General features: G+C 46.5%; 1 protein-coding gene across 2 annotated transcripts in view; it reads right to left on the bottom strand.

Moving 5' to 3' along the window:
- ap2m1b (adaptor related protein complex 2 subunit mu 1b) overlaps positions 1 to 24,464 on the bottom strand; it is a 40,550-nt gene that overhangs the window by 12,169 nt on the left and 3,917 nt on the right. For both annotated transcript variants that reach the window (XM_063906903.1, XM_063906904.1), the window contains exons 2-3: positions 17,846 to 17,956; positions 13,445 to 13,710 (exon numbers count right to left, since the gene is read on the bottom strand). In XM_063906903.1, coding sequence (XP_063762973.1) covers positions 13,445 to 13,710; positions 17,846 to 17,919 — 340 coding nt within the window. In that variant the 5' untranslated portion in view covers positions 17,920 to 17,956. The remainder of the gene's footprint in view (positions 1 to 13,444; positions 13,711 to 17,845; positions 17,957 to 24,464) is intronic.

A 24,464-nucleotide genomic window follows, 5' to 3' on the forward strand; every position in this document is an offset into this window, starting at 1 on the left:
GACTGAGGGAGAGACAGAAAGAAGGCAGGAGCTTTCAGAGCAGACTGAGGGAGAGACTGAAAGAAGGCAGGAGCTTTCAGAGGCAGACTGAGGGAGAGACTGAAAGAAGGCAGGAGCTTTCAGAAGCAGACTGAGGGAGAGACTGAAAGAAGGTAGGAGCTTTCAGAGGCAGACTGAGGGAGAGACTGAAAGAAGGCAGGAGCTTTCAGAGGCAGACTGAGGGAGAGACTGAAAGAAGGTAGGAGCTTTCAGAGGCAGACTGAGGGAGAGACTGAAAGAAGGCAGGAGCTTTCAGAGGCAGACTGAGGGAGAGACTGAAAGAAGGTAGGAGCTTTCAGAGGCAGACTGAAGGAGAGACAGAAAGAAGGCAGGAGCTTTCAGAGGCAGACTGAGGGAGAGACAGAAAGAAGGCAGGAGCTTTCAGAGGCAGACTGAGGGAGAGACAGAAAGAAGGCAGGAGCTTTCAGAGGCAGACTGAGGGAGAGACAGAAAGAAGGCAGGAGCTTTCAGAGGCAGACTGAGGGAGAGACAGAAAGAAGGCAGGAGCTTTCAGAGGCAGACTGAGGGAGAGACAGAAAGAAGGCAGGAGCTTTCAGAGGCAGACTGAGGGAGAGACTGAAAGAAGGTAGGAGCTTTCAGAGGCAGACTGAGGGAGAGACAGAAAGAAGGCAGGAGCTTTCAGAGGCAGACTGAGGGAGAGACAGAAAGAAGGCAGGAGCTTTCAGAGGCAGACTGAGGGAGAGACAGAAAGAAGGCAGGAGCTTTCAGAGGCAGACTGAGGGAGAGACAGAAAGAAGGCAGGAGCTTTCAGAGGCAGACTGAGGGAGAGACAGAAAGAAGGCAGGAGCTTTCAGAGGCAGACTGAGGGAGAGACTGAAAGAAGGCAGGAGCTTTCAGAGGCAGACTGAGGGAGAGTGTGAAAGAAGGCAGGAGCTTTCAGAGGCAGACTGAGGGAGAGACTGAAAGAAGGTAGGAGCTTTCAGAGGCAGACTGAGGGAGAGTGTGAAAGAAGGCAGGAGCTTTCAGAGGCAGACTGAGGGAGAGACAGAAAGAAGGCAGGAGCTTTCAGAGGCAGACTGAGGGAGAGACAGAAAGAAGGCAGGAGCTTTCAGAGGCAGACTGAGGGAGAGTGTGAAAGAAGGCAGGAGCTTTCAGAGGCAGACTGAGGGAGAGACTGAAAGAAGGCAGGAGCTTTCAGAGGCAGACTGAGGGAGAGACTGAAAGTTTTCACATGAAATTTGTCTAATCTTTCTGCATATGTTCTTCAGTTGGACACATCTGATTCCGACAGGTACATTAGTAAACTGAAGCTCTCGTTTGAAGATCAGATTCTGTCTTTGCCAGATCCATACAATATAGATGATGGCTGGTATGCTGCTGATGCTGATACATTGCCCCCTGTACAGGATCTTGACCTTCATAACTACATGATTAGCACTCCAGGCCCTTGTACAGGTGAGGCTTTGCAAGCCTATAGGTCACTAGAGGCGTATAACTATTTTGTTTGTGATCATGTCCAAAGCATCAAGCAGGATGATCTATCAGAAACAAGTCCTGTTGCTTTTGTCGCTGCTACAGTGGCTCCAGGACAGCAGATAAACCAAGAAAAATACAAACCCTGGGTTTGTGTTAATAGACATGGCTGTATTGTTGCAACCCACTGCACTTGTGCAGCAGGCTTAGGAGAGGCCTGCAGTCGCATTGCTGCTCTACTGTTCGCCATTGAAAGCATTACACAAAGCAGAGACAGAACTGAAGTTTCATATACTGATATCCCATGTCAATGGAAGAAATGTGAAAAGCAAAACATAGCTAGATGTACAGCTGAAAATCTTGACATGTCACATCCAAAGCATGGTAAGCACCAGGGTTATCTATCCAGGGGCAACAGCAAGCCTTTGCAGAGCTGAGAGAGATCCTGCCCACTGCAGCAGGTTTAGTCAGGGACAGCAGTGACACCGACACCACTTCAGAATCAGAGGATGCTGCAGACTACCCACAACTCCCGTACAGATTAGCGAGACTAACTAATGTTGACAATTGCTCTCCACAGACTATAATTGATGATGCCATTCCCACAGATTGACAATCTGTCTCAAGCAATTGTTGCTCAGTCCCAGTCACACCTTTGGAGTGCTCAGAGAAGAGGAAGAGTGACTGCCAGCAACATCCACAGGGTCATCAATCGCAAAGCAGATGGAGCTTCAGCTGTAAGGACCATCATGCAGTATGATACCAAAAGCATCTCCCAGATCCCCGCCGTAAAATGGGGTACTGAGCACGAAGACACTGCAAGACATGAGTTTCATCGGCACATGACAACAGTACACACAAACTTCGTTTTGAAACGCACAGGCCTCGTCATCTACCAGCCTTATCCATTCCTTGCAGCATCACCTGATGGGATCTCAACATGTGACTGTCATGGAGACGCAGTTCTGGAAATGAAATGCCCTTTCAAATACAAGGACTTCTGCTCTATTGAGATCCTACAAATCCAAGATCCAACTTTTTGCAGGTACAAACACAAATGCTAGTGACCAACATTACCCAGTGCAACTTCATTATTTGGACAGAGCCTGGTCTTGTCATCGTCAATGTGTCACGAGATGAAGATCATATCACTAATTTGTTAAACCAAACTAAGGTTTTTGTTGAAACACACCTTATCCCGGAACTCCTTAATAAGAAAATGGAAACAAGTCAGGGTGATGATGCTATCATTTGCACTTGCAGCAGACCCAAGTTTGGAAGGATCCTAACCTGCTCTAATGAAAACTGCAGTGTGAAAACACACCACTACAGTTGTGTAGGCATCAAAAGAAAGACAAAACAGTGGCTATGTGGCAGATGTAGATAATGCAGACATGAATATGTACAGCACTAACACTTTTTCAAGGTGAATATTTAGTATATTTGATCTGTTCTTGCCTAAATATTGTAATTATCATTATTTTAAATTGTGCTTTCATGAAATGTTAGAAATAGGAAGTGGATTGTTCGCTCAACTTGTGCTGAAAATAGAGCAAGATGGCGCCGAGGATGGCTGCCGTGTCTCGAGCTCCTCACCAACTCCACATCTTAGTGTTTTTATTGTTTTTAACTTTTTTTTGCAACATGCAAACCGCCCAAGCGAGCCCTGTCATCCAATATGATAGAGAACAACTTTTACACATCAGGTCGCTGGTGGACAGCAATAATCCACGACGACCTGCAAACAATGGAGAGTCTCCGTGTTTACCTGCTGGAGCTCTACCTGTGGAGCGCAGGAGGAAGAGACCACGAGGTTCCCGGGCCGGGGTCCTGGTCAGGCTGAGGAAACGTGAAAACAGGCCTCCTCTACCGAGTTTACTTCTGGCAAATGTCCAATCCCTGGATAATAAGCTGGACGAACTCCGTAGCAGGGTGGCATTTCAACGGGACATTAAGACCTGTAATGTTTTGGTTTTCACGGAGACTTGGCTCGACCCCACGATACCGGACGCCGCCATTGCTCCACACGGATTCTCCATTCATCGCCAGGACCGGACAATAAACTCAGGGAAGAGCAAGGGAGGAGGTGTCTGCTTCATGATCAACAACAACTGGTGCTCAGATGTGGAGATCATTTCTTCGGACTGTTCTCCCAGCCTAGAGCACATCATGATCGGATGCCGGCCTTTTTATCTGCCGAGGGAGTTCACATCTGTTGTTCTAACAGCAGTGTATGTTCCGCCGCACGCTGACAACAACACAGCGCTGGAGGAGCTGTATGGGATCAGTGCCGCTGCTAGCCATTTTGGTGCCCTAAGCATAATTCCTTCATGATGCCCTCCCCCCCCCCCCCCCAATAAAAAAACATTCGCGGAAAAGTTTAACTTTTTTATTACCAAACATATAAAACAATAGCAGCAGCAAACACACAGCAAAACAACAAACTTTTGACATTTGAAACCAATGCACCTCTTCTTGGCCTCGTGCTCCCGCTTGAACGTATTTCAGCATTGACCCTGCATTAATTTAGAAATACGAAGAAAAAAGATCAGTATAGAAAGAGACAAAATATTCAAATAAAGAATCTTATACCAAAAAAGAAAATAAAGATTTAAAACTGAAAGCATGCAACCAAGGAGCTCTCCCCCTTTATTACTTCTATATCAACTATTTGATCAATCTTATCTAATCTAATATAAAAACCAGTGGTGGGCCGTCAGGGCCAGCAAGGCCTTCTCTGCTGGCCTAAACATCATCAGAATATAAATTTAATTTTTATATATTTTTTCCACAAATACGTATTAAATTATTCCCCATAGTCTATTCTCTTCATTTTATAGCGTTCGTCTTGGCTGCGCTGCTTCCAGCCTCAGAACGAGATTTGGAGGGCTGGCCTTTATGTTAGAGCTTTTATCCAATCATATTTCAGCCATAATGTGTTGCTAGGGTCAAAGAAATCTGCCCTTAGGCCTTCAGAATCAACAGTGCGGGCGCCTGTAGCTTAAAGTGAACGCAAACAAAACTGTGGCGTTAACCAATCAGATTTCGAGGTGGCGACAACGGGCCAGCTAGCAGGCGTACGCTAACGTTAGCACGTGCACATCTTCTGATTGGATACGCACTATTGAGAGGCAGAGCTAGGCAGTAGGCAGAGCCATACAGTCTATGGGCAAAGCTAGCAAACAGAACTAGAACTTGAGCGAGCTAATTTGTGTAGATTTCTACAAGCTATTTTTTTCAACCCACAATGGCTGAAGGAGGAGAAGAGATCAATTTGGTCGAAGATATAATTACAACGCCATTTTCAAAACGAACTTTTCGAGTAAAGCTACACATCTTGAAAAGGGAACGACCAACTCCAACGCTAGCGAGCCTAGCACAGCAGGGCAACTACGAGCGGTACCCCTGGCTCACAGCCTCCGAGAGGCACTGCAAATTGTACTGCCGGGAATGCCTGGTATTTGCAACTGATCGATTTGGTGTTTGGAGCCACACTAAATTTGCAAACTTGAGTTGTCTAACCAAGGCAGCAACGAGACACCAAAGCACGGCTGGGCACTTGGAAGCACTGGTGCTTTTGAAAACCTTTGGGGACACCCGAGTGGATCTACAGCTCAACGAACAAGTGCGCAGGGAAACGGAGCTCCACAACGAAAGGGTGAACAAAAATAGGGAAATATTGAAAGACTGATTGATTGTGTCCTGTTTTTGGGTAAACAGGAACTTTCATTTAGGGGACACGATGAAAGCGCCGAGTCCAGAAACAGAGGAAACTACGTGGAGCTTCTTTCTTTTCTTGCTGAGAACAACACAGATTTGCATTACCACCTGTACACAAACAACATGTTTACTGGGACGTCAGGCAAAATACAAAACGACCTGATTTATGCTATTGCTGAAGTGATGGGAGGAGAGATCAAAATGGAGATTAAAAAAGCACCCTTTGTCGCTGTTATGGTGGACGAGACGTCAGATGTGGGTAATGTAGCACAGCTGGCACTTGTCCTGCGTTATGTGACGGACACAGGTGTCAAGGTTTGTCAGATAATCTGATTAATTAAGTTAACTGTAATATGCTGATGTATTCATTATAAATGCTTCAGAAATATTAATATAACTCTGTTGTACTTGACTATGTTAAGGTGATGCAACGCCCGGTTATACTGCGTTTCTGTCTAAATGTATAGTTTCTAGAGCCATGGCGTCATAATGATGGTATTAAGAGGTGGAATAATTCAGGTAGGACTGTGTAGGACATCACTGAAGGCCTAGGTGTGAAATGCACAGCCCGCCACTGATAAAAACATTATAGAATGAGTTGCAATATTGTACACAATTTAATAATAATGTTTGCTTTATATCATTCATAATGGATATTTTATATTTATATCTTAACAACAGGAATAAAAGGAATAAAAGCAAAATGATACACCTTACACAAGACTATTAAACTCTACATTTAATTGAATACAATATGGTTAGGAGGGCATTTTGTTTACTACAAAACGTTTTTCTATTTCACCGACAGATGTCGTCCATGCCTTTGCATGATATAAATGCAATCAAAACGCCAGTTAATTTAGTCATGTATCTTCTGTCACTCTCAGATATAGCTAAGCTAGCTGTAGCAGTAGCTACAGGCTTCACATTATCACGAACCCTTTTCTGTCCCATTGCACATAGAACACCTAACCTTATTTATGTGAGACTGTAGCCTATTTTGCTGAATTCTACCGAATGACAATCCTAAAGATGGCCGTGGGTTTATTATGCATTGGCATTGCAAACTCCAAAATAAAATATACTTTCTCAAATGCTATGTAAACTTTTCTAAATGCCTGGCTAAACACTATTAATTTCACGCCACACAGTGATAAATGGTCTGAAGCCAGAATTGTTAGCCTACCTAGTGCAATGACTGCTAACTGTTACTGAGAAAGTATTGGCCACCGTCACGTCAAAATAAACCATAAACTGTCTACTATTCAATATCTAAAGTAAAGTAACGGCTAACTGGCATCAGTTACTTGCAAAATGCAGTTATAATTTTTAACAGCAAAATCTCAATTTAGCTTGCGCCTAAGTTATAACACATATTTGAGTTTGCTAACATTAGCAATAACGTCAGCTAGTTCAAGGTGTATGCATAGGCTAAGCTTTACACTAGCTGCACATATTTCCCGTATTTAAGAAAGATTAAACGTGGACACTTACCTGCAAGTGATGCACGGGCATCATCTCGCTGTTTCCTCTTTTTTCTGCTCCTGACTCCTGTTGCCTTTTCATTTCCAAAAATGTCGAGTAATCCAAAAGACCACTGACAGCAAGGGCACCCACAGGGCGCTTGGGACGCAGATTGTGCAGATTGTGTTTTCGTTTGTGTTTGTGTGAGTGGGGAGGGGAGGGGGGAGGGGAGAGGGGGGCACCATCGGTACCTTTGAGTAGTATGCCTAAAAAGTGCCTCATATTTCTATAGTCTACTGAAATAATTTCGGCCTTATAATTATTATGACGATTTTTCATTAGGCTATTTTTGGTGGTGCCCCCTCGACACTTGGTGCCCTACGCACAGCGCGTAATGCGCGTTATGGGAGCGGCGGCACTGTATGGGATTATCGACAGGACAGAGACTTCTCGGCCAGAGGCCGCATTTATTGTGGCCGGGGATTTTAACAGAGCCAACATGAAGAAAGTCCTGCCGAAATACTATCAGCACGTCAGCTGCCCCACGCGCGGTGGAAATACACTGGACCATGTTTACACTCCTTTCCGGCATGGATATAAAGCCCTCCCCCGCTCCCCCCTTCGGCAAGTCAGACCACATATCTCTTCTTCTGCTCCCCGTTTACCGGCAGAGACTGAAGAGGGACCGACCTGTGACAAGGACAGTGCAGCGTTGGTCCGAGCAGTCTGACTCTGCTCTCCGCCACTGCTTTGGCATCACGGAGTGGTGTGTGTTTGAGGAGGACGGTATAAACACACACACTGACGCGGTCATTTGCTACATCGGCAAATGCATCGATGACGTCGTGCCGCGGATTACTGTACGGACATTCCCAAATGAGAAGCCCTGGATAAACGGCGAGGTCCGAGCTAAACTTAAAGCACGGGCCATCGCGCACAGCGGCGGTGATTTGGATGAGTACAGGAATTCCAGGTATGCACTCCGGAGAGCTATTAGCAGTGCGAAAAGACAATACAGGGACAAGGTGGAGTCGAACTACAAGGGCTCCAACGCCAGAAATATGTGGTCTGGACTAAAAACAATAACAGACTACAAAAGGACAACGAGTGGTGCTGAGGAAGTGTCTGCATCTCTCCCAGATGAACTGAACACATTTTATGCACGCTTTGAGAAGCCCCCGGCTGTGGAGGCACAGAAGGCCCAGGATCCTGCTCACTGGTTTTAACCAGTGCAGATGTGTGTAGATCTCTGAAAAGGATCAACGCACACAGGGCTCCAGGACCTGATGGCATCCCTGGCCGTGCTCTCAAGGTGTGTGCAGTTCAGCTGGCAGATGTGTTCACAGACATTTTCAATAGGTCACTGCTCCAGTCTGTAGTCCCCACATGCTTTAAAGAGTCCATCATTGTCCCTGTCCCCAAAAAGACAAAACCCATCTGCCTCAATGACTACCGCCCAGTTGCACTCACCTCCATCATCATGAAGTGCTTTGAGCGGTTAGTCAAACCTTTATCACCTCCTCCCTCCCTGACTCACTGGACCCCCTGCAGTTTGCCTACAGAGCAAACAGGTCCACGGATGATGCCATCTCCCTCACCCTCCACACTGCCCTCTCCCACCTGGACCAGAGGAACACTTATGTGAGAATGCTGTTCATTGACTGCAGTTCAGCATTCCACACCATTGTGCCCTCCAAGCTCATCATTAAGCTCAGGGACCTTGGGCTCAACAGTGCCCTCTGTGACTGGATCATGAGCTTCCTGACGGGCAGATCCCAGGCAGTGCGGATGGGGAACATCACATCCTCCACCTTGACCCTCAACACCGGAGCCCCTCAGGGTTGTGTGCTCAGCCCTCTCCTCTACTCCCTGTTCACGCACGACTGCGTGGCCACACACAGCTCCAACACCATCATCAAGTTTGCTGACGACACGACCGTCATCGGCCTGATCACAGACGGCGACGAGACGGCGTACAGAGAGGAGGTCAGAGCCCTGACATCTTGGTGCCAGGACAACAACCTCCATCTCAACGTCAGCAAAACAAAGGAGCTGATTGTGGACTACAGGAAGAGGCAGAGAGAGGCACACACACCCATCACCATCGACGGGACTCCTGTGGAGAGAGTCAGCAGCTTCAGGTTCCTCGGGGTAAACATCAGTGAGGACCTGACATGGACACATCACACCAGGGTCATATCCAAGACGGCTCGACAGCGGCTCTTCTTCCTCCGCAGGCTGCGGAAGTTCAACATGGACTCCAGGATACTCTGCAACTTCTACAGGTGCACCATCGAGAGTATCCTGACTGGCTGCATCACCGCCTGGTATGGCAGTTGCACCGCCCTCAACCGTAAGACTCTACAGAGGGTGGTGAAAACTGCTCAGCACATCACCAGGACGGAGCTGCCATCCATGGAGGACCTCTACACCCAGCGGTGTAGGAAGAAGGCCGGTAGGATATTAAAGGACCCCCATCACCCCAGCACCAATCTGTTCTGTCTGCTGCCGTCTGGCAGACGGTACCGCAGCATCCGGACCAAGACCACCAGACTCAGAGACAGTTTTATACCACAGGCTATAAGACTACTGAACTCCTGAGCTGTGTGAATGTCTACTCACATCTGTTTATAGTACACACATACATATATATATATATATATATATATATATTTATATATATATATATATATATATATACATATACATATATATATATATATATACATATACATATATATATATATATATATATATATATATATGTATGTGTGTACTATAAACAGATGTGTATAATATATATATATATATTATACACATCTGCCATACATATCTGTTTATAGTACACATATCTATATATTATACATATCTGTTATACATAATATATGCATCTGTCCATACCTCCTCATTCAACAGAGTAAAGTATTTAAATACTCTCAATGTATTCCACATATGTATATATTTCACATCCTCAAATCTTTACTGTTAATATTGTAAATATTCTTCTCTCTTTTTGCACTATTTTATTATCTTATCTGCACCATGTATGTTGAGTTGTTGGAGGAGCATGGGACATAAGATTTTCATTGCCAACATATACGCTGTATCTGCTGTGCATATGACCAATAAAACCTTGAAACCTTGAAAAGAAAAAGGAGAGACAGCACTTCCCTAATAAAGGTTTGTTGAATGTTGCAAAAATCTTTGTGTACCTCTATGTTCCAAGAATGAATAATACCTTAGCAGTTATGTTAGGAGAGGTGCTGTTTATCTAGGTGTGGTTTAGGCCAGTTCTAGGTACGGCATTAAAGTGGGTGGAGAGCATGACAATGAAACCAAGTAAAATTGTATACAAAGATAATGGACATTAGGGTTGGGCGGTATCCAAATTTTGATACCGTTAAACCTTCTCCACATTTCCCCAGGGTATACGGTATTCTCGTGACTAATTAAAAATCACTTTGTAGGGCTCAGAGGGGGTCGCCAAAATGTCGACTTGCGCCTATACCGTTCAGAAACAGAGTAGCAAGCATTACATAGGCCTACGAATATTGAAAAAATAAGAACAAAAGATGTACAACTTTAACAACCTTTATTAACAAATATAGTGTTAAGTGCAAATGCAGCAGTCAACCAATCTGTGGATTCAAAGATCTTCCCACAAGAGTAATCACAAGAGACCCTAGATTATCGATTAGATAAACAGTGAGAGGAAAGTAATCAAAGTCTGGTAGCAGAACTATTTAATACGTTTAGGTCTAAGATTACTTAGATCACAACAGACAGTCAATATGTCACTGGAGAGAGGAACACGGGTCAGAGGGAGCGTGTTTTTCAGAATTCTAAAGCTCTTGATCCGTTCAATAGCTCGCTCCACATGAATGTATACACAATGCTGAAAGTTGGCGGGCGCTCTCAACACCACGCCCAGGTAGCTGCTTTCTCCCCTTCAAGAATGGAGGCATGAGCAGTGTGGCACCAAGCCTAGCCAGGTCGTCACCTATCAGAAAACCTCTATCTGCCATCACCTGATTGCCTGGATTAATGTTACTGTAAAAGTCAGACTTACCACTGATCTCTTTATCTGATATCCTCCCTCACCACATTTTGGAAATAAATGATATTGAGTCATAGGGTGTGATACCTATTAGGGCCTTAAGAGTATTGTGGTGTTTATAATTCGACCAGGTCTGGGCTCTAGCCCTGAGATGGAAAAACTCTGTGCAGTCAATGATAACTACGCATTTCTTAAACCTCTTCTTGAACTTCTGTGGCATGTTTTTCCGAAGAACATCTGCAGATGGCCAGGAGATAAAAAATTGGAGACGCTTCAGTGTTTCCCACAGATCTGAAGGCAATGTGTGGCGGTAGGCCACCGGGAGGGGGGGGGGGGACTGTGTGTGTGCAGGCTATGTGAGAGAAACGCGTGACTGACAGAGAGACCGAGGGAGAGCAGGGAAAGGAAATGCAGCTTAACGAATACGATGCGTATTTTTTAAATAGCGTTAAAAAAAATAATAATAACGAAACGCAGTTTGTGGAGGCCGGTGATGAGTCTGTGGAGGCCGGTGATGAGTTTGTGGAGGCCGGTGATGAGTCTGTGGAGGCCGGTGATGAGTCTGTGGAGGCCGGTGATGAGTCTGTGGAGGCCGGTGATGAGTCTGTGGAGGCCGGTGATGAGTCTGTGGAGGCCGGTGATGAGTCTGTGGAGGCCGGTGATGAGTCTGTGGAGGCCGGTGATGAGTCTGTGGAGGCCGGTGATGAGTCTGTGGAGGCCGGTGATGAGTCTGTGGAGGCCGGTGATGAGTCTGTGGAGGCCGGTGATGAGTCTGTGGAGGCCGGTGATGAGTCTGTGGAGGCCGGTGATGAGTCTGTGGAGGCCGGTGATGAGTTGAGTCTGTGGCGCACCGCCACAAATTAGTCTATGTGTGGGAAACACTGCGCTTTGCAAGGACAGGTATGACGTCCCTGATAACATTTGAAACACATGCAGAGGACACACCAAACCGGAAACCAAGGTCTAAATGGGCAAGTCCGTGTCAGAGCTTCATCAAAGTTAAAAGAAGTTGAATTTCTTTGGAGATAACCCTTCTTTCTGAAATAAGCGGTGCAATTAAGTCTAAAATCCAAAGAAACACAGCAAAAGATGGCAGTCCAAAATAAAATGAACATGATTTGTTTGTGCTTAATTTGACTAGCTGCATCACTCTCTGAGACAATGACATTTTCTGAAGAGACGGACCATGTTGACAGCTTGTCTTTGTAAGAGTCTCTCTCTAAACGCAACCTATGTACCTCTTGCTGTAGCATTTCACACAGATGACATTGTCCCCCATTGTCTTGGTTGTCCCCTCCTTCTTCCTGGTTGTCTTCTATGTCAGGAACAACAATATGTGGTCCTGGTGCAGCTGCAGAATAAAGCGGTCTCCTTCCCACTGCTGGATGGTACCGACCCTGTTTATCTGCTGCTCTCCAAGCAGATGCGGTTGGATTGGCTAACTCCGGCCCCAGGTGTTGTGAAGGAGCAAAGTCAGGGTGTTCGGGGTCAGGGTTCGGACGACCTGCATAATAAACATAAAGACATAGACCATTTAAGCATGTGCTCTTGAGTGACTATATTTTACAGCTTCAATTTTGGACACTGGAGAGTTCAAGTTAGGCCTAACAAAGCAAGCTTTACAATGAACGCTGCTGATAGCCTGGGCCTAGACCTTAATTGTTGAAAATGTGCCCTCTATAAATAATGTAGGCTACAACATTTCATTTTAATGGAGTAAGGCAGTTCACGTTTCATCCTTTAAACACTGCACAGAACACAGTAGCTTCAGCAGAACAGAACAGGACAAAAGGGGGAGCTGGTGTTCAGTGAAAGCTTGCAGTCTTTTCTTTAGTGCAAACGAACACTTGACGAAACTTTAGTCAAAAATGAGTTTGCTTGCACTACATTAAACAAGCCTGCAAGCTTTCAGTATGTTACAGCTCCAACTTTTGCCCTTACATTTACACATTTAACTTTATCTTGTACTGTGTCAATTGGAAAGCATATCAATGGAGCCAATTTAATACGTGACAGCTAGTTCTAAGCCATCAGCTGTGTAGCCTAGCTGTGGGAGTGTCTTTACAGCTGGACAAACGCTAGCACTGTCAACACTGGAGCTGACGTTAACTAGCAGGCTAGCCATTACGTTTTGCTAAATTACTCAAAGACATCCAACCAAACATTTTATACATTACCTGCAAAAAATGTCTTCCACAAACACGATGATGGAGGATTGGTTCCCAGTCTGCCCAGTTAGACGTGGCTACTTCGCCCCCAGGCAGTCTTGCTATCTTCTCTGTAGCACTGTTGACGACGTCCACTCGCTTTAACCTCATCACCCAGAGTTTCCGCTGGATACATTTAGTTTTTGCTGAATGAAATTGATAAAACCCTACACCTTTTGCTGTATTCTGGCGGTGCAACCCCAAACACAACACGTTTTCGCCATCGTTTCACACACTAGTAGCCGGCTGGATCTCTTCAGGTCAGTGGGAAGCCGCTCGCGTTCTGCCACCCGGAAGTATCTTGGCGCCTATTGTTTACAAACATTCTGAAATGGCCTTTACTGTGGAATTCAAATCATGTCCCGCCCTTTCAAAATAAGAGCTCACCGTCAAAATATTCATCATCATCACAGGCAGTATTCTGAATAGTATTACATGCAGTATTATCAGCAGTATTTACATAAGTATTTTAGTATTTGCAGTATACTGACTTCCTATTGTAGTTTTCAGAATAAGAGCGTACCGTCCAGCAGCTCGTAGATCAGCACGAAGTTGTTCTTGACGTTCTCCTCGCTGATCTTCCCGAAGTACGCAGCCATGACGTCACACATCTTGTAGAGGAACTCGAACACCATGGTGGCGTTGACGTTCTGCCGGGTGGCGGCCGCCAGCCAGATGTTGGACCTCTTCACGTGGAAGAAGCTGGTCCGGGCGATGTTGGTGACCGGAGAGCGGACCTGCTGCCGGGCGTGGATCACGTTCACCCGGAACGCATCCACCGCGTTCCTCCTGCAGAGAGAACATCACTTCCGGTTACACATAATGAGATAAAGTCACTTCCTGTGCACGTCAATGTCAGGACTGATCGAGGTTAACACCAGTCTAAATGTGACGACTCGGCCACGTCATTTTCCTGCTGAACTGAACGTTTGTTTGACTCAGAGATTATTTTCTGACATCATCCAAAATCACATGGAGGAATCCCATTGGACCAGGGAGATACTGCCTTCAGGGACCAACAGAACCAAGGAGACACACGGAGTGGCAGCCTGTTAGAGCAGCTCCTACTCACCACTGAGTAGTTTCCATATATTTACTTCATTTAACGTACTTCTTTTGCTCTTCTGTTTTTTTTATTGTATATAGCGCTTTCTTTTTAACATTATGGACGCCAAGCACATCTTTTTTGCACTGTTTCTGCATCTTTTTCTGTTCACTACGGTGTCCGGGGTTTCGTCGTGCAGTGAACGCCCTATTGTTTACACTCGCCATCGGCTGTTAGCCTCCTGGAGCATGGCGATGCTAACCGGAGATAGACCTGTTGTTCCCCGCGAGCTGGGAAGAAAGAGACGGGGACGCCAGGCCAGGGCAAAGCAACGAGCAAGGAGGAGACGATACAGACCTGTCCATCCTTCTCTCATCATGAGGAACGTAAGATTTCACCCTAACGAGATGGACGAGCTAGAGGCGTTGACCCGACATCAGAGGGGGGGTATCGGGAGAGCAGCATCATGGTGTTTACAGAGACGTGGCTAACGGAGCTAACCCCGGACACTGATGCTACACTGGAAGGTTTTCATATGTTGCGGGCGGACAGGACGAGAGAGAGTGGTGAGAGGAAAGGAGGAGGGCTGGCTGTGTTTGTGAAGGATAGCTGATGTAACCCTGGGCACATCGCTGTTACAGAAAGGATCTGCAACAGGGACATTGAGCTGCTAGCAGTTAGCATGCGGCCAGACTATTTTCCCCGGGAATTCTCGCATGTTATCACGATAGCGGCGTATATTCCCCCCTCTGCTAATTCTGAAGAGGCATGAGACGTCATCAGCTCTACTGTAAGCAGACTGCTAACACAGCACCCAACTGTCCTCATCCTGATCTCTGGGGACTTCAATCATGCCTCTCTCTCAAAAACTCTGCCCACATTCAAACAGTATGTCACCTGCACCACCAGAGACACTACAACACTGGACTTACTGTACGCCAACACCAAGGAGGCCTACAGCTCATCACCCCTTCCTCCCCGGGGCAGATCTGACCACAACCTGGTCCACCTCCTGCCCGTGTATCAACCTCTGGTCTACAGACAGCCGGTGCCCACACGCAGCGTGAAGAGGTGTGAGGCGTCTGAAGAGGCCCTTAGAGACTGTTTCAACACTACTGCGTGGGATGTGTTCACTGACTCTCACGGGAAGACATCAGCAGCCTGACTGACTGCATAACGGACTACATCAAGTTCTGTGAGGAAAACTTCGTACCCACTGTACGGTGTTTTCCAAACAACACACCCTGGATTACCCCTGAGATAAAGGCTCTCCTGAAGGACAAAAAGAGGGCCTTGGATCAGGCAGCAGAGAGGAGCTGAAGGTGGTACAGAGGAGCTGAGGTGGAACAGAGGAGCTGAAGGTGGAACAGAGGAGCTGAAGGTGGAAGATCAGAGAGAGGAAACAGCTACAGGAAGAGGATGGAGGAACAGCTGCAGCAGAGGAACCATCTCTGGCTACACAGGGCCAGACTCCCAGGTCCGGGGGGACCATCAGTGGGTAAACAACTTGAACATTTTCTTCCATAGGTTTGATCAGTCAGGCGCCCCCTCCCCCGACCCATTCCCCCCTGCTGCACCCCCCATTGTCCCCACTGCCTGGAAATGGCCCTGTCCCCTCTCCCACCTCCACCCAGCCCCCGACCATCGGCTCACAGATATTTTTCACACATGCCCGTTTCTTCTCCCCCACACAACCCCCCCACCCGCGGACGGCACCTTGTCCCTCACAACCAACCAGGTGAGGAGGGAGCTGCAGAGGTGTAAGGTGCAGAAGGCAGCGGGTCCAGACGGCATCAGCTCGAGGCTCCTGAAATCCTGCGCAGACCAGCTGTGTGGGATTGTGGAGTTTCTGTTCAACCTGAGCCTGATGCAAGGGAGGGTACCACTACTGTGAAGACGTCCTGTGTGGTACACGTGCCAAAGGTTTTTGGTGGCCGGTAGATGAGAACAGTCATGGAAAAGGGGGGCTTACATTTAAATGCAAGACACTTGCAGGAGGATGTTGTAGGCAGCGAGATGGGGGACCACTCTAGGTCCTGTCGGTGGATGACAGCTAGGTCACCGCCGCGGCCAGTGCTGCGAGCTGCCTCCAAATAACTGTAGTCTGGGGGACAGGCTTCAGTGAGGGCAGAGTAAACCTCTGGCTGGTGCCAGGTTTCTGTCAGACACATGAAGTCAAGTCCTTTCTCCCTGATGTGTTCTTCAATCAGTGTGGATTTATTGTTGATGGATTGAGTGTTGAAAAGTTCGAATTTGACCAATGACTGTGGGGTGAATCTCTGTACAGGTTGCAAAGCATTAAAATCCACTCCGCGCAGACTGGCATCCACTCCACGAAATCTATCCAGCCGAGTGTGCAGAGATCTCACGGTATTTCCCGTGGTGATGGTAGCTGGAGCGACGGTGTTCTGATGACGCGCCAGACGTGTGACGGATGACCAGAGAGATTGGATGTTTGTAGCAGAGCAGCTTGGCTGGTTATGGAAGATGAATTTTTGACCAGAGCCTCTATGAATGTAACGAGGGCGGCGAAGGAGTCCAAGTTCGTTGATGATGGGGATGTTAAGTCCAGGAGTTGTTGCGGGGTTAAGTCGGAGGAGTTGCGAGCTGGAATAGCTGAACACCATACTGACCAAGGAGGGATGCTGCCTTGCCTTGCTTACTGCTAGCCAGACAACGTTAGCACCAAATACTGGAACGGTGGTGGAAGGGAGGAAAGTTGTCTGTCAAGGAGACATGAAAGTTGGATCCTTAGAGCCCTTTTCCAGGTGGGACAAGGTTGACCGCTGGAAGTCGTCGTGCCTACCTCGCTACCCCACCTGTAGAAAAAATGGGTGAATCGTAGCATCCAAAGTCCAGAAAAACTAGAGCACAAGGCTCAATAGCACAATATCGCAAAATAGCACAGGAAAACTATAAGAGCGATCAAAATCAAAATCGCGGGCGGAAAAGAGCCCAACAAACAATGCCAGCGTCCTCTCTCAGCACCCTCAGCAACTGCCTCCTCTATGAGAACGGACAGAGCAGCCTCTTTCTGCTGAGCGGACGGAGGTCTTTAGGGGTGGAGGGGGCACTCCTTCAGACCTTCTTTGACTCTGTGGGGGCATCAGCCATCCTATGGTGTGGCCTGCTGGGGCTGCAGCATCTCAGCTGCTGACAGGAAGAGACTGAACAGACTGATAAGGAAGGACAGCTCTGTCTTGGGGAGTCCTCTGGACCCTGTGGAGGTGGTGGGAGACAGGAGAATGGCAGCCTAGCTGTCCTCCCTAACCCCCTCCAGGACCCCCTGTCCACACTGTGCAGCTCCTTCAGGGACAGGCTGCTGCACCCGCGGTGTCTCAGGGAGAGATACCGCAGGTCCTTCCTTCCTGCAGCGGTCAGTCTCTATAACCAGCATGGCCCCCGGGAGACCCCCCCACATATTACAACAAACAGACTATAACACCCCACACCGTTGTGCAATATAATGTGCAATATATATATATACAGCTAATAACTGTGCAATATTTACCTGGTTGCTACACCTCGGAACGGTTTCTGAGGTCTACTTTTGTGTGTTCTGTAAAATTGTGTAATTCTTGTATATGTTTTTGTATCTTGGTGTAAGTTTAAGCTGTCTTTGGCCCTTTTTGCTGTAACAAATGAAAATGTCCCGTCTTGGGGACGAATAAAGGGATTCTGATTCTGATGCTGCCTTCATGGACCAACAGAACCACGGAGATGCTGCTTTCAGGATCCAACAGAACGGAGATGCTGCTTTCAGGATCCAACAGAACGGAGATGCTGCTTTCACAGACCAACACAGGAGCACCTGTAGCTCTGTTAAAGCACCGATCTTTCCTTTCAGAATATCTTTTGGTCTCTGGCTGCAGGACTCACCCGATGTCATCGCGGTACACCCTGGAGATCAACACCTCCCCCTTGTGGTTGTAGATGAAAAGTCCTCCGATCATTGCTGCCAGTCCTCAGTCACAGATCATAATGAGAGACCTGCAGAGAAGAGCTTCACGTGAGCCATCATTACATCAGGAAGAGAGACCTTTAGAGGTTACATCAGGAGGAGAGACCTTTAGAGGTTACATCAGGAGGAGAGACCTTTAGAGGTTACATCAGGAGGAGAGACCTTTAGAGGTTACATCGGGAAGAGAGACCTTTAGAGGTTACATCGGGAAGAGAGACCTTTAGAGGTTACATCGGGAAGAGAGACCAGGAAGAGAGACCTTTAGAGGTTACATCAGGAAGAGAGACCTTTAGAGGTTACATCAGGAAGAGAGACCTTTAGAGGTTACATCAGGAGGAGAGACCTTTAGAGGTTACATCAGGAAGAGAGACCTTTAGAGGTTACATCAGGAGAGAGACCTTTAGAGGTTACATCAGGAAGAGAGACCTTTAGAGGTTACATCAGGAGGAGAGACCTTTAGAGGTTACATCAGGAGGAGAGACCTTTAGAGGTTACATCAGGAGGAGAGACCTTTAGAGGTTACATCAGGGAAGAGAGACCTTTAGAGGTTACATCAGGAGAGAGACCTTTAGAGGTTACATCAGGAGGAGAGACCTTTAGAGGTTACATCAGGAAGAGAGACCTTTAGAGGTTACATCAGGAAGAGAGACCTTTAGAGGTTACATCGGGAGGAGAGACCTTTAAAGGTTACATCGGGAGGAGAGACCTTTAGAGGTTACATCGGGAGGAGAGACCTTTAGAGGTTACATCGGGAGGAGAGACCTTTAAAGGTTACATCGGGAGAGAGACCTTTAGAGGTTACATCAGGAAGAGAGACCTTTAGAGGTTACATCAGGAGGAGAGAACTTTAGAGGTTACATCGGGAGGAGAGACCTTTAAGAGGTTGCATCAGGAAGAGAGACCAGGAGAGAGACCTTTAGAGGTTACATCAGGAGGAGAGACCTTTAGAGGTTACATCAGGAGGAGAGACCTTTAGAGGTTACATCAGGAGGAGAGACCTTTAGAGGTTACATCAGGAAAACAGACCTTTAGAGGTTACATCAGGAGGAGAGACCTTTAGAGGTTACATCAGGAAGAGAGACCTTTAGAGGTTACATCAGGAAGAGAGACCTTTAGAGGTTACATCAGGAAGAGAGACCTTTAAAGGTTACATCAGGAAGAGAGACCTTTAGAGGCTACATCAGGAAGAGAGACCTTTAGAGGTTACATCAGGAGAGAGACCTTTAGAGGTTACATCAGGAAGAGAGACCTTTAGAGGTTACATCAGGAGAGAGACCAGGAGGACCTTTAGAGGTTACATCAGAAGAGAGACCTTTAGAGGTACATCAGGAAGAGAGACCTTAGAGGTTACATCAGGAGAGAGACCTTTAGAGGTTACATCAGGAAGAGAGACCTTTAGAGGTTACATCAGGAGAGAGACCTTTAGAGGTACCAGGAAGAGAGACCTTTAGAGGTTACATCAGGAGGAGAGACCTTAGAGGTTACAACAGGAAGAGAGACCTTTAGAGGTTACATCAGGAGAGAGACCTTTAGAGGTTACATCGGAGGAGACCTTTAGAGGTTACATCGGAAGAGAGACCTTTAGAGGTTACATCAGGAAGAGAGACCTTTAGAGGTTACATCAGAGAGAGACCTTTAGAGGTTACATCAGGGAGGAGAGGACCTTTAGAGGTTACATCAGGAGGAGAGACCTTTAGAGGTTACATCAGGAGAGAGAGACCTTAGAGGTTACATCAGGAGGAGAGACCTTTAAGAGGTTACATCAGGAGGAGAGACCTTTAGAGGTTACATCGAGGAGGAGAGACCTTTAGAGGTTACATCAGGGAAGAGGAGACCTTTAGAGGTTACATCAGGAGGAGAGACCTTTAGAGGTTACATCAGGAGAGAGAGACCTTTAGAGGTTACATCAGGAGGAGAGACCTTTAGGGTTACATCAGCGAGGAGAGACCTTTAGAGGTTACATCAGGGAAGAGAGACCTTTAGAGGTTACATCAGGAAGAGAGACCTTTAGAGGTTACCAATCAGGTAGAGAGACCTTTAGAGGTTACATCAGGAAGAGAGACCTTTAGAGGTTACATCAGGAGGAGAGACCTTTAGAGGTTACATCAGGAAGAGGACCAGAAACAGACCTTTAGAGGTTACATCAGGAAGAGAGACCTTTAGAGGCTACATCAGGAAGAGAGACCTTTAGAGGTTACATCAGGAAGAGAGACCTTTAGAGGTTACATCAGGAAGAGAGACCTTTAGAGGTTACATCAGGAAGAGAGACCTTTAGAGGTTACATCAGGAAGAGAGACCTTTAGAGGTTACATCAGAAGAGAGACCTTTAGAGGTTACATCAGGAAGAGAGACCTTTAGAGGTTACATCAGGAAGAGAGACCTTTAGAGGTTACATCAGGAAGAGAGACCTTTAGAGGTTACAACAGGAAGAGAGACCATTAGAGGTTACATCAGGAAGAGAGACCTTTAGAGGTTACATCAGGAAGAGAGACCTTAGAGGTTACAACAGGAAGAGAGACCTTTAGAGGTTACATCAGGAGAGAGACCTTTAGAGGTTACATCAGGGAGAGAGACCTTTAGAGGTTACATCAGGAGAGAGACTAGAGCCAGGAAGAGAGACCTTTAGAGGTTACATCAGGAAGAGAGACCTTTAGAGGTTACATCAGGAAGAGAGACCTTTAGAGGTTACATCAGGAAGAGAGACCTTTAGAGGTTACATCAGGAAGAGAGACCTTTAGAGGTTACATCAGGAAGAGAGACCTTTAGAGGTTACATCAGGAAGAGAGACCTTTAGAGGTTTACATCAGGAGGAGAGACCTTTAGAGGTTACATCAGGAGGAGAGACCAGGAAGAGAGACCTTTAGAGGTTACATCCAGGAGAGAGACCTTTCAGAGGTTACAACAGGAGAGAGAGACCTTTAGAGGTTCCATCAGGAAGAGAGACCTTAAGTAGAGTTACATCAGGAGGAGAGACCTTTAGAGGTTACATGTAATAGGAGAGACCTTTAGAGTTACATCAGAAGAGAGACCTTTAGAGGTACATCAGAAGAGAGACTTTAGAGGTTACATCAGAGAGGACCGGAGAGAGACCTTAGAGTTACATCAGGAGGAGACCTTTGAGGATACATCAGGAGAGAGACCTTTAGAGGTTACATCAGGAGGAGAGACCTTTAGAGGTTACATCAGGAAGAGAGGACCTTTAGAGGTTACAAACAGAAGAGAGACCTTTAGAGGTAACATCAGGAGGGAGACCTTTAGAGGATACATCAGGAGAGACCTTTAGAGGTTACATCAGGAGGAGAGACCTTTAGAGGTTACATCAGGAGGAGAGACCTTTCAGAGTTGTCATCAGGAAGAGAGACCTTTAGAGGTTACAACAGGAAGAGAGACCTTTAGAGGTTACATCAGGAGGAGAGACCAGGAGGAGAGACCTTTAGAGGTTACAATCAGGAAGAGAGACCTTTAGAGGTTACATCAGGAGGGAGACCAGGAGGAGAGACCTTTAGAGGTTACATCAGGAAGAAGAGACCTATAGAGTTATACATCAGAGGGAGGAGACAGGGAGAACCTTTGGGGGTTACATCGGGAATAGAGACCTTTAGAGGTTACTCAGGAGGAGAGCCCAGGGGGGGAAGCCCTTTAAGTACATCGGAAAGAGCCCTTTTAAGGGTTACTAGGAGGAAACCTTTAGGGGTTTACATCAGGGGGAAAGACCTTTAGAGGTTACAACGGGAGGAAGACCTTTAGGGGTACTCAAAAGAGACCTTTTAAAGGGGTTACATCAGAGGAGAGACCAGGGGAAGACCTTTAGAGGTTACATCGGAAAAAGAAAAAACCTTTAGGGTTACATAAAGGAGAACCTTTTAGGGTTACACAGAAGAGAGCCCTTTTAAGGTTACATCAGGGAAGACCTTTAGAGGTTACATCAGGGAGAGCCCTTTTAAGGGGTTACATCGGAGAAGCCCCTTTAGATTACATCAGGAGGAAGACTTTAAGGTTACATCAGGGAGAACCTTTAGGGTTACTCAAAAGAGCCCCTTTAGATTTTACCGGGAAAGAGAGACCTTTAGGGTTTCAAAAAGGAGAGACCTTTAGGGGTTACTCGGGAAAAAACCCTTTTTAGGTTACATCAAAGAGACCGGGGGAGAGCCTTTAGAGGTTACTTCGGGAAAAAACCTTTGAGGTTACTCAGGAGGAAGACCTTTGGGGTTTACATGGGAAAGAGCCCTTTAAAGGGGTTACATCAGGAAGAAAACCTTTTAGAGGTTTACTGGGGAAGAGAGCCGGGAGGGGCCTTTTAGGGTTACATCGGGAAGAGAGACCTTTAGAGGTTACTCGGAAGAGAGACCTTTAGAGTTACATGGGGAAGAGAACCTTTTAGATTTTACATCGGGAAGAAGACCTTTAAGGTTACTCAGGAAGAGAACCTTTGGGGTCATCAGAAGAGAGACCTTTAGAGGTTCATCAGGGGGAGAAGACCTTTAGGGGTTACATCGGGAAGGAGACCTTTAAATGTTACATGGGGAGAGAGACCTTTAGGGGTTAATCGGGAAAGAGACCTTAATTTACATGGGGAAGAGAGACCTTTAAGGGTTCATCGGAGGGAGACCTTTAGGGGTTACATGGGAAGAGAGCCCTTTTAAAGGGTTACTCAGGAAGAGAGCCCTTTAAAGGTTAATCAGGGGAAGACCTTTAGAGGTTACTAGGAGGAAGACCGGGGAAAAAGAACCGTTGGGGTTACATCAAAGAGAGACCTTTAGAGGTTACATCAGGAGGAGAACCTTTAGGGGTTTACATCAGAGGGAGACCTTTTGACAGGGTTTTCAGGACCCTTTTTGATTGGCGCGCCAACATCGGGCCCTGTTGAATCAACAATAAATACGACCTACACTCAAATCAGAGGTACATCCGCTGTTAGCATCAGCTCTAAAGTGCCGCAGCTGAACGCAAAGGGGCAGGAGAGTCAAGCGGTTAAGCAAAAAACAAAGAGCCTGCCAGCTAACCAATCACAGCAGACTGGGCTCTGTTTCAGACAGAGGTGAACGAGGTGCCAGCACACAGTATGGAAAAATAAAAAGACTTCCAGGAGGAACAGAAATGGAACATGCCCCCGGGGGACAAAGCATGGAGACATGTCCCCAGGAGAGACACGACATGGAACTGCCCAGAGAGACACAAGCAGGAGACATTCCCGAGAGACAAAGAGATGGAGACTGTCCCCAAAAAGACACAGACGGACATTCCCATAGGAAAACAAAGCATGGAGACACCCCCGTAAGCACTTAACTGGAGACATGTCCCAGTAGAGCACAGAGATGGGGACATGTCCAGTAGAGCCCAAAATGGGGACTGTCCCCGTAGAGACATTAAACAGGGGACATGTCCCCCTAGAGACCGAGCATGGAACATGTCCTTTTGAAGGACCAAGCGAACAGTCCCTTAGAGACACAGAGCATGGGGAAAATGTCCCGTAGGAAAACCAAGCATGGAGCATGTCCCTAAGAAAAAGAGCATGGAACATGTCCCCGTAAAACACAGAGTGGAGAATGTCCCCGTAGGGAAAATTAAAACATGGAGACTGTCCCAGTAGAGACTTAAAGCAGCAGACAGTCCAGTAAGACCCAGGCATGGGGCATGTCCCCCTAAGACAAGAGCATGGAAATGTCCCATAAAACATTTTAAAACATGGACTGTCCCGGAGAACACAGAGCATGGGGAATTTTTGTAGAACCTCAAGCATGGGGAATTCCCTGTAGAGCACAGGCAAAAATGTCCCCGAGAGACACAGGCATGGGGACAGTCCCTGTAGAGACATAAAGCAGGAACATTTTCCCCGTAAGAACACAGAGCATGGAACAGTCCCTTAGAGAACAGAGCATGGAGACAGTCCTGTAGGCAGGGACACCAACCTTTTTTTGAACTGAGGCTACTTCTTGGGGGACCATTAAAAGTGAAGGGCTACCCTTTGGTACCTTCAAATTTTCCGGGTTTCCTTTAAAATTTTATGTTATTTTTAAAATAAAACAAATTTTTATATTAAACCCGTTTGAGGACACTGCTCATTTTAACAAATTTGCACAATAGGCCTAAATTTCAATAAGGTTAAAAAGGGAAGGGAAAAAGACAAAAATCAAAATCACATTTTTTCTATTTACTGTAACACCATCAAACGAACAACTAAAATTAAACAAAAGTATTTATGGCCTATTTAATCCATCACAATCTTTCATAATTTTATGGGAACCTGGCATTGCTCGGCAACCAGGGCCTCGAATCGGGGGTAAAATTTTACACTGCAAGTCTGAGTGAGCTTGCAATTGCATCATGAGCCGGTTTGGTTCGTTTTTTATGAAATTTTATGTCAGAAAAGGCTGATTCACAAAAATAGGGAGACCCAAAAAAGACTGGCAACCCTTCATTGCTGTTGCCAACCACTGTATTTTTTATATCAAAAGCCCCAAAAGTTTCTGCAGCCCGGGGGGCTTTTTAGGCGAAAAGTCATTCTGCGTGTCACTTTTTCTATTCCACCTCCCCCAT

The sequence above is a fragment of the Eleginops maclovinus genome, chromosome 18 (assembly GCF_036324505.1).
Source record: "Eleginops maclovinus isolate JMC-PN-2008 ecotype Puerto Natales chromosome 18, JC_Emac_rtc_rv5, whole genome shotgun sequence".
NCBI lineage: Eukaryota > Metazoa > Chordata > Actinopteri > Perciformes > Eleginopidae > Eleginops > Eleginops maclovinus.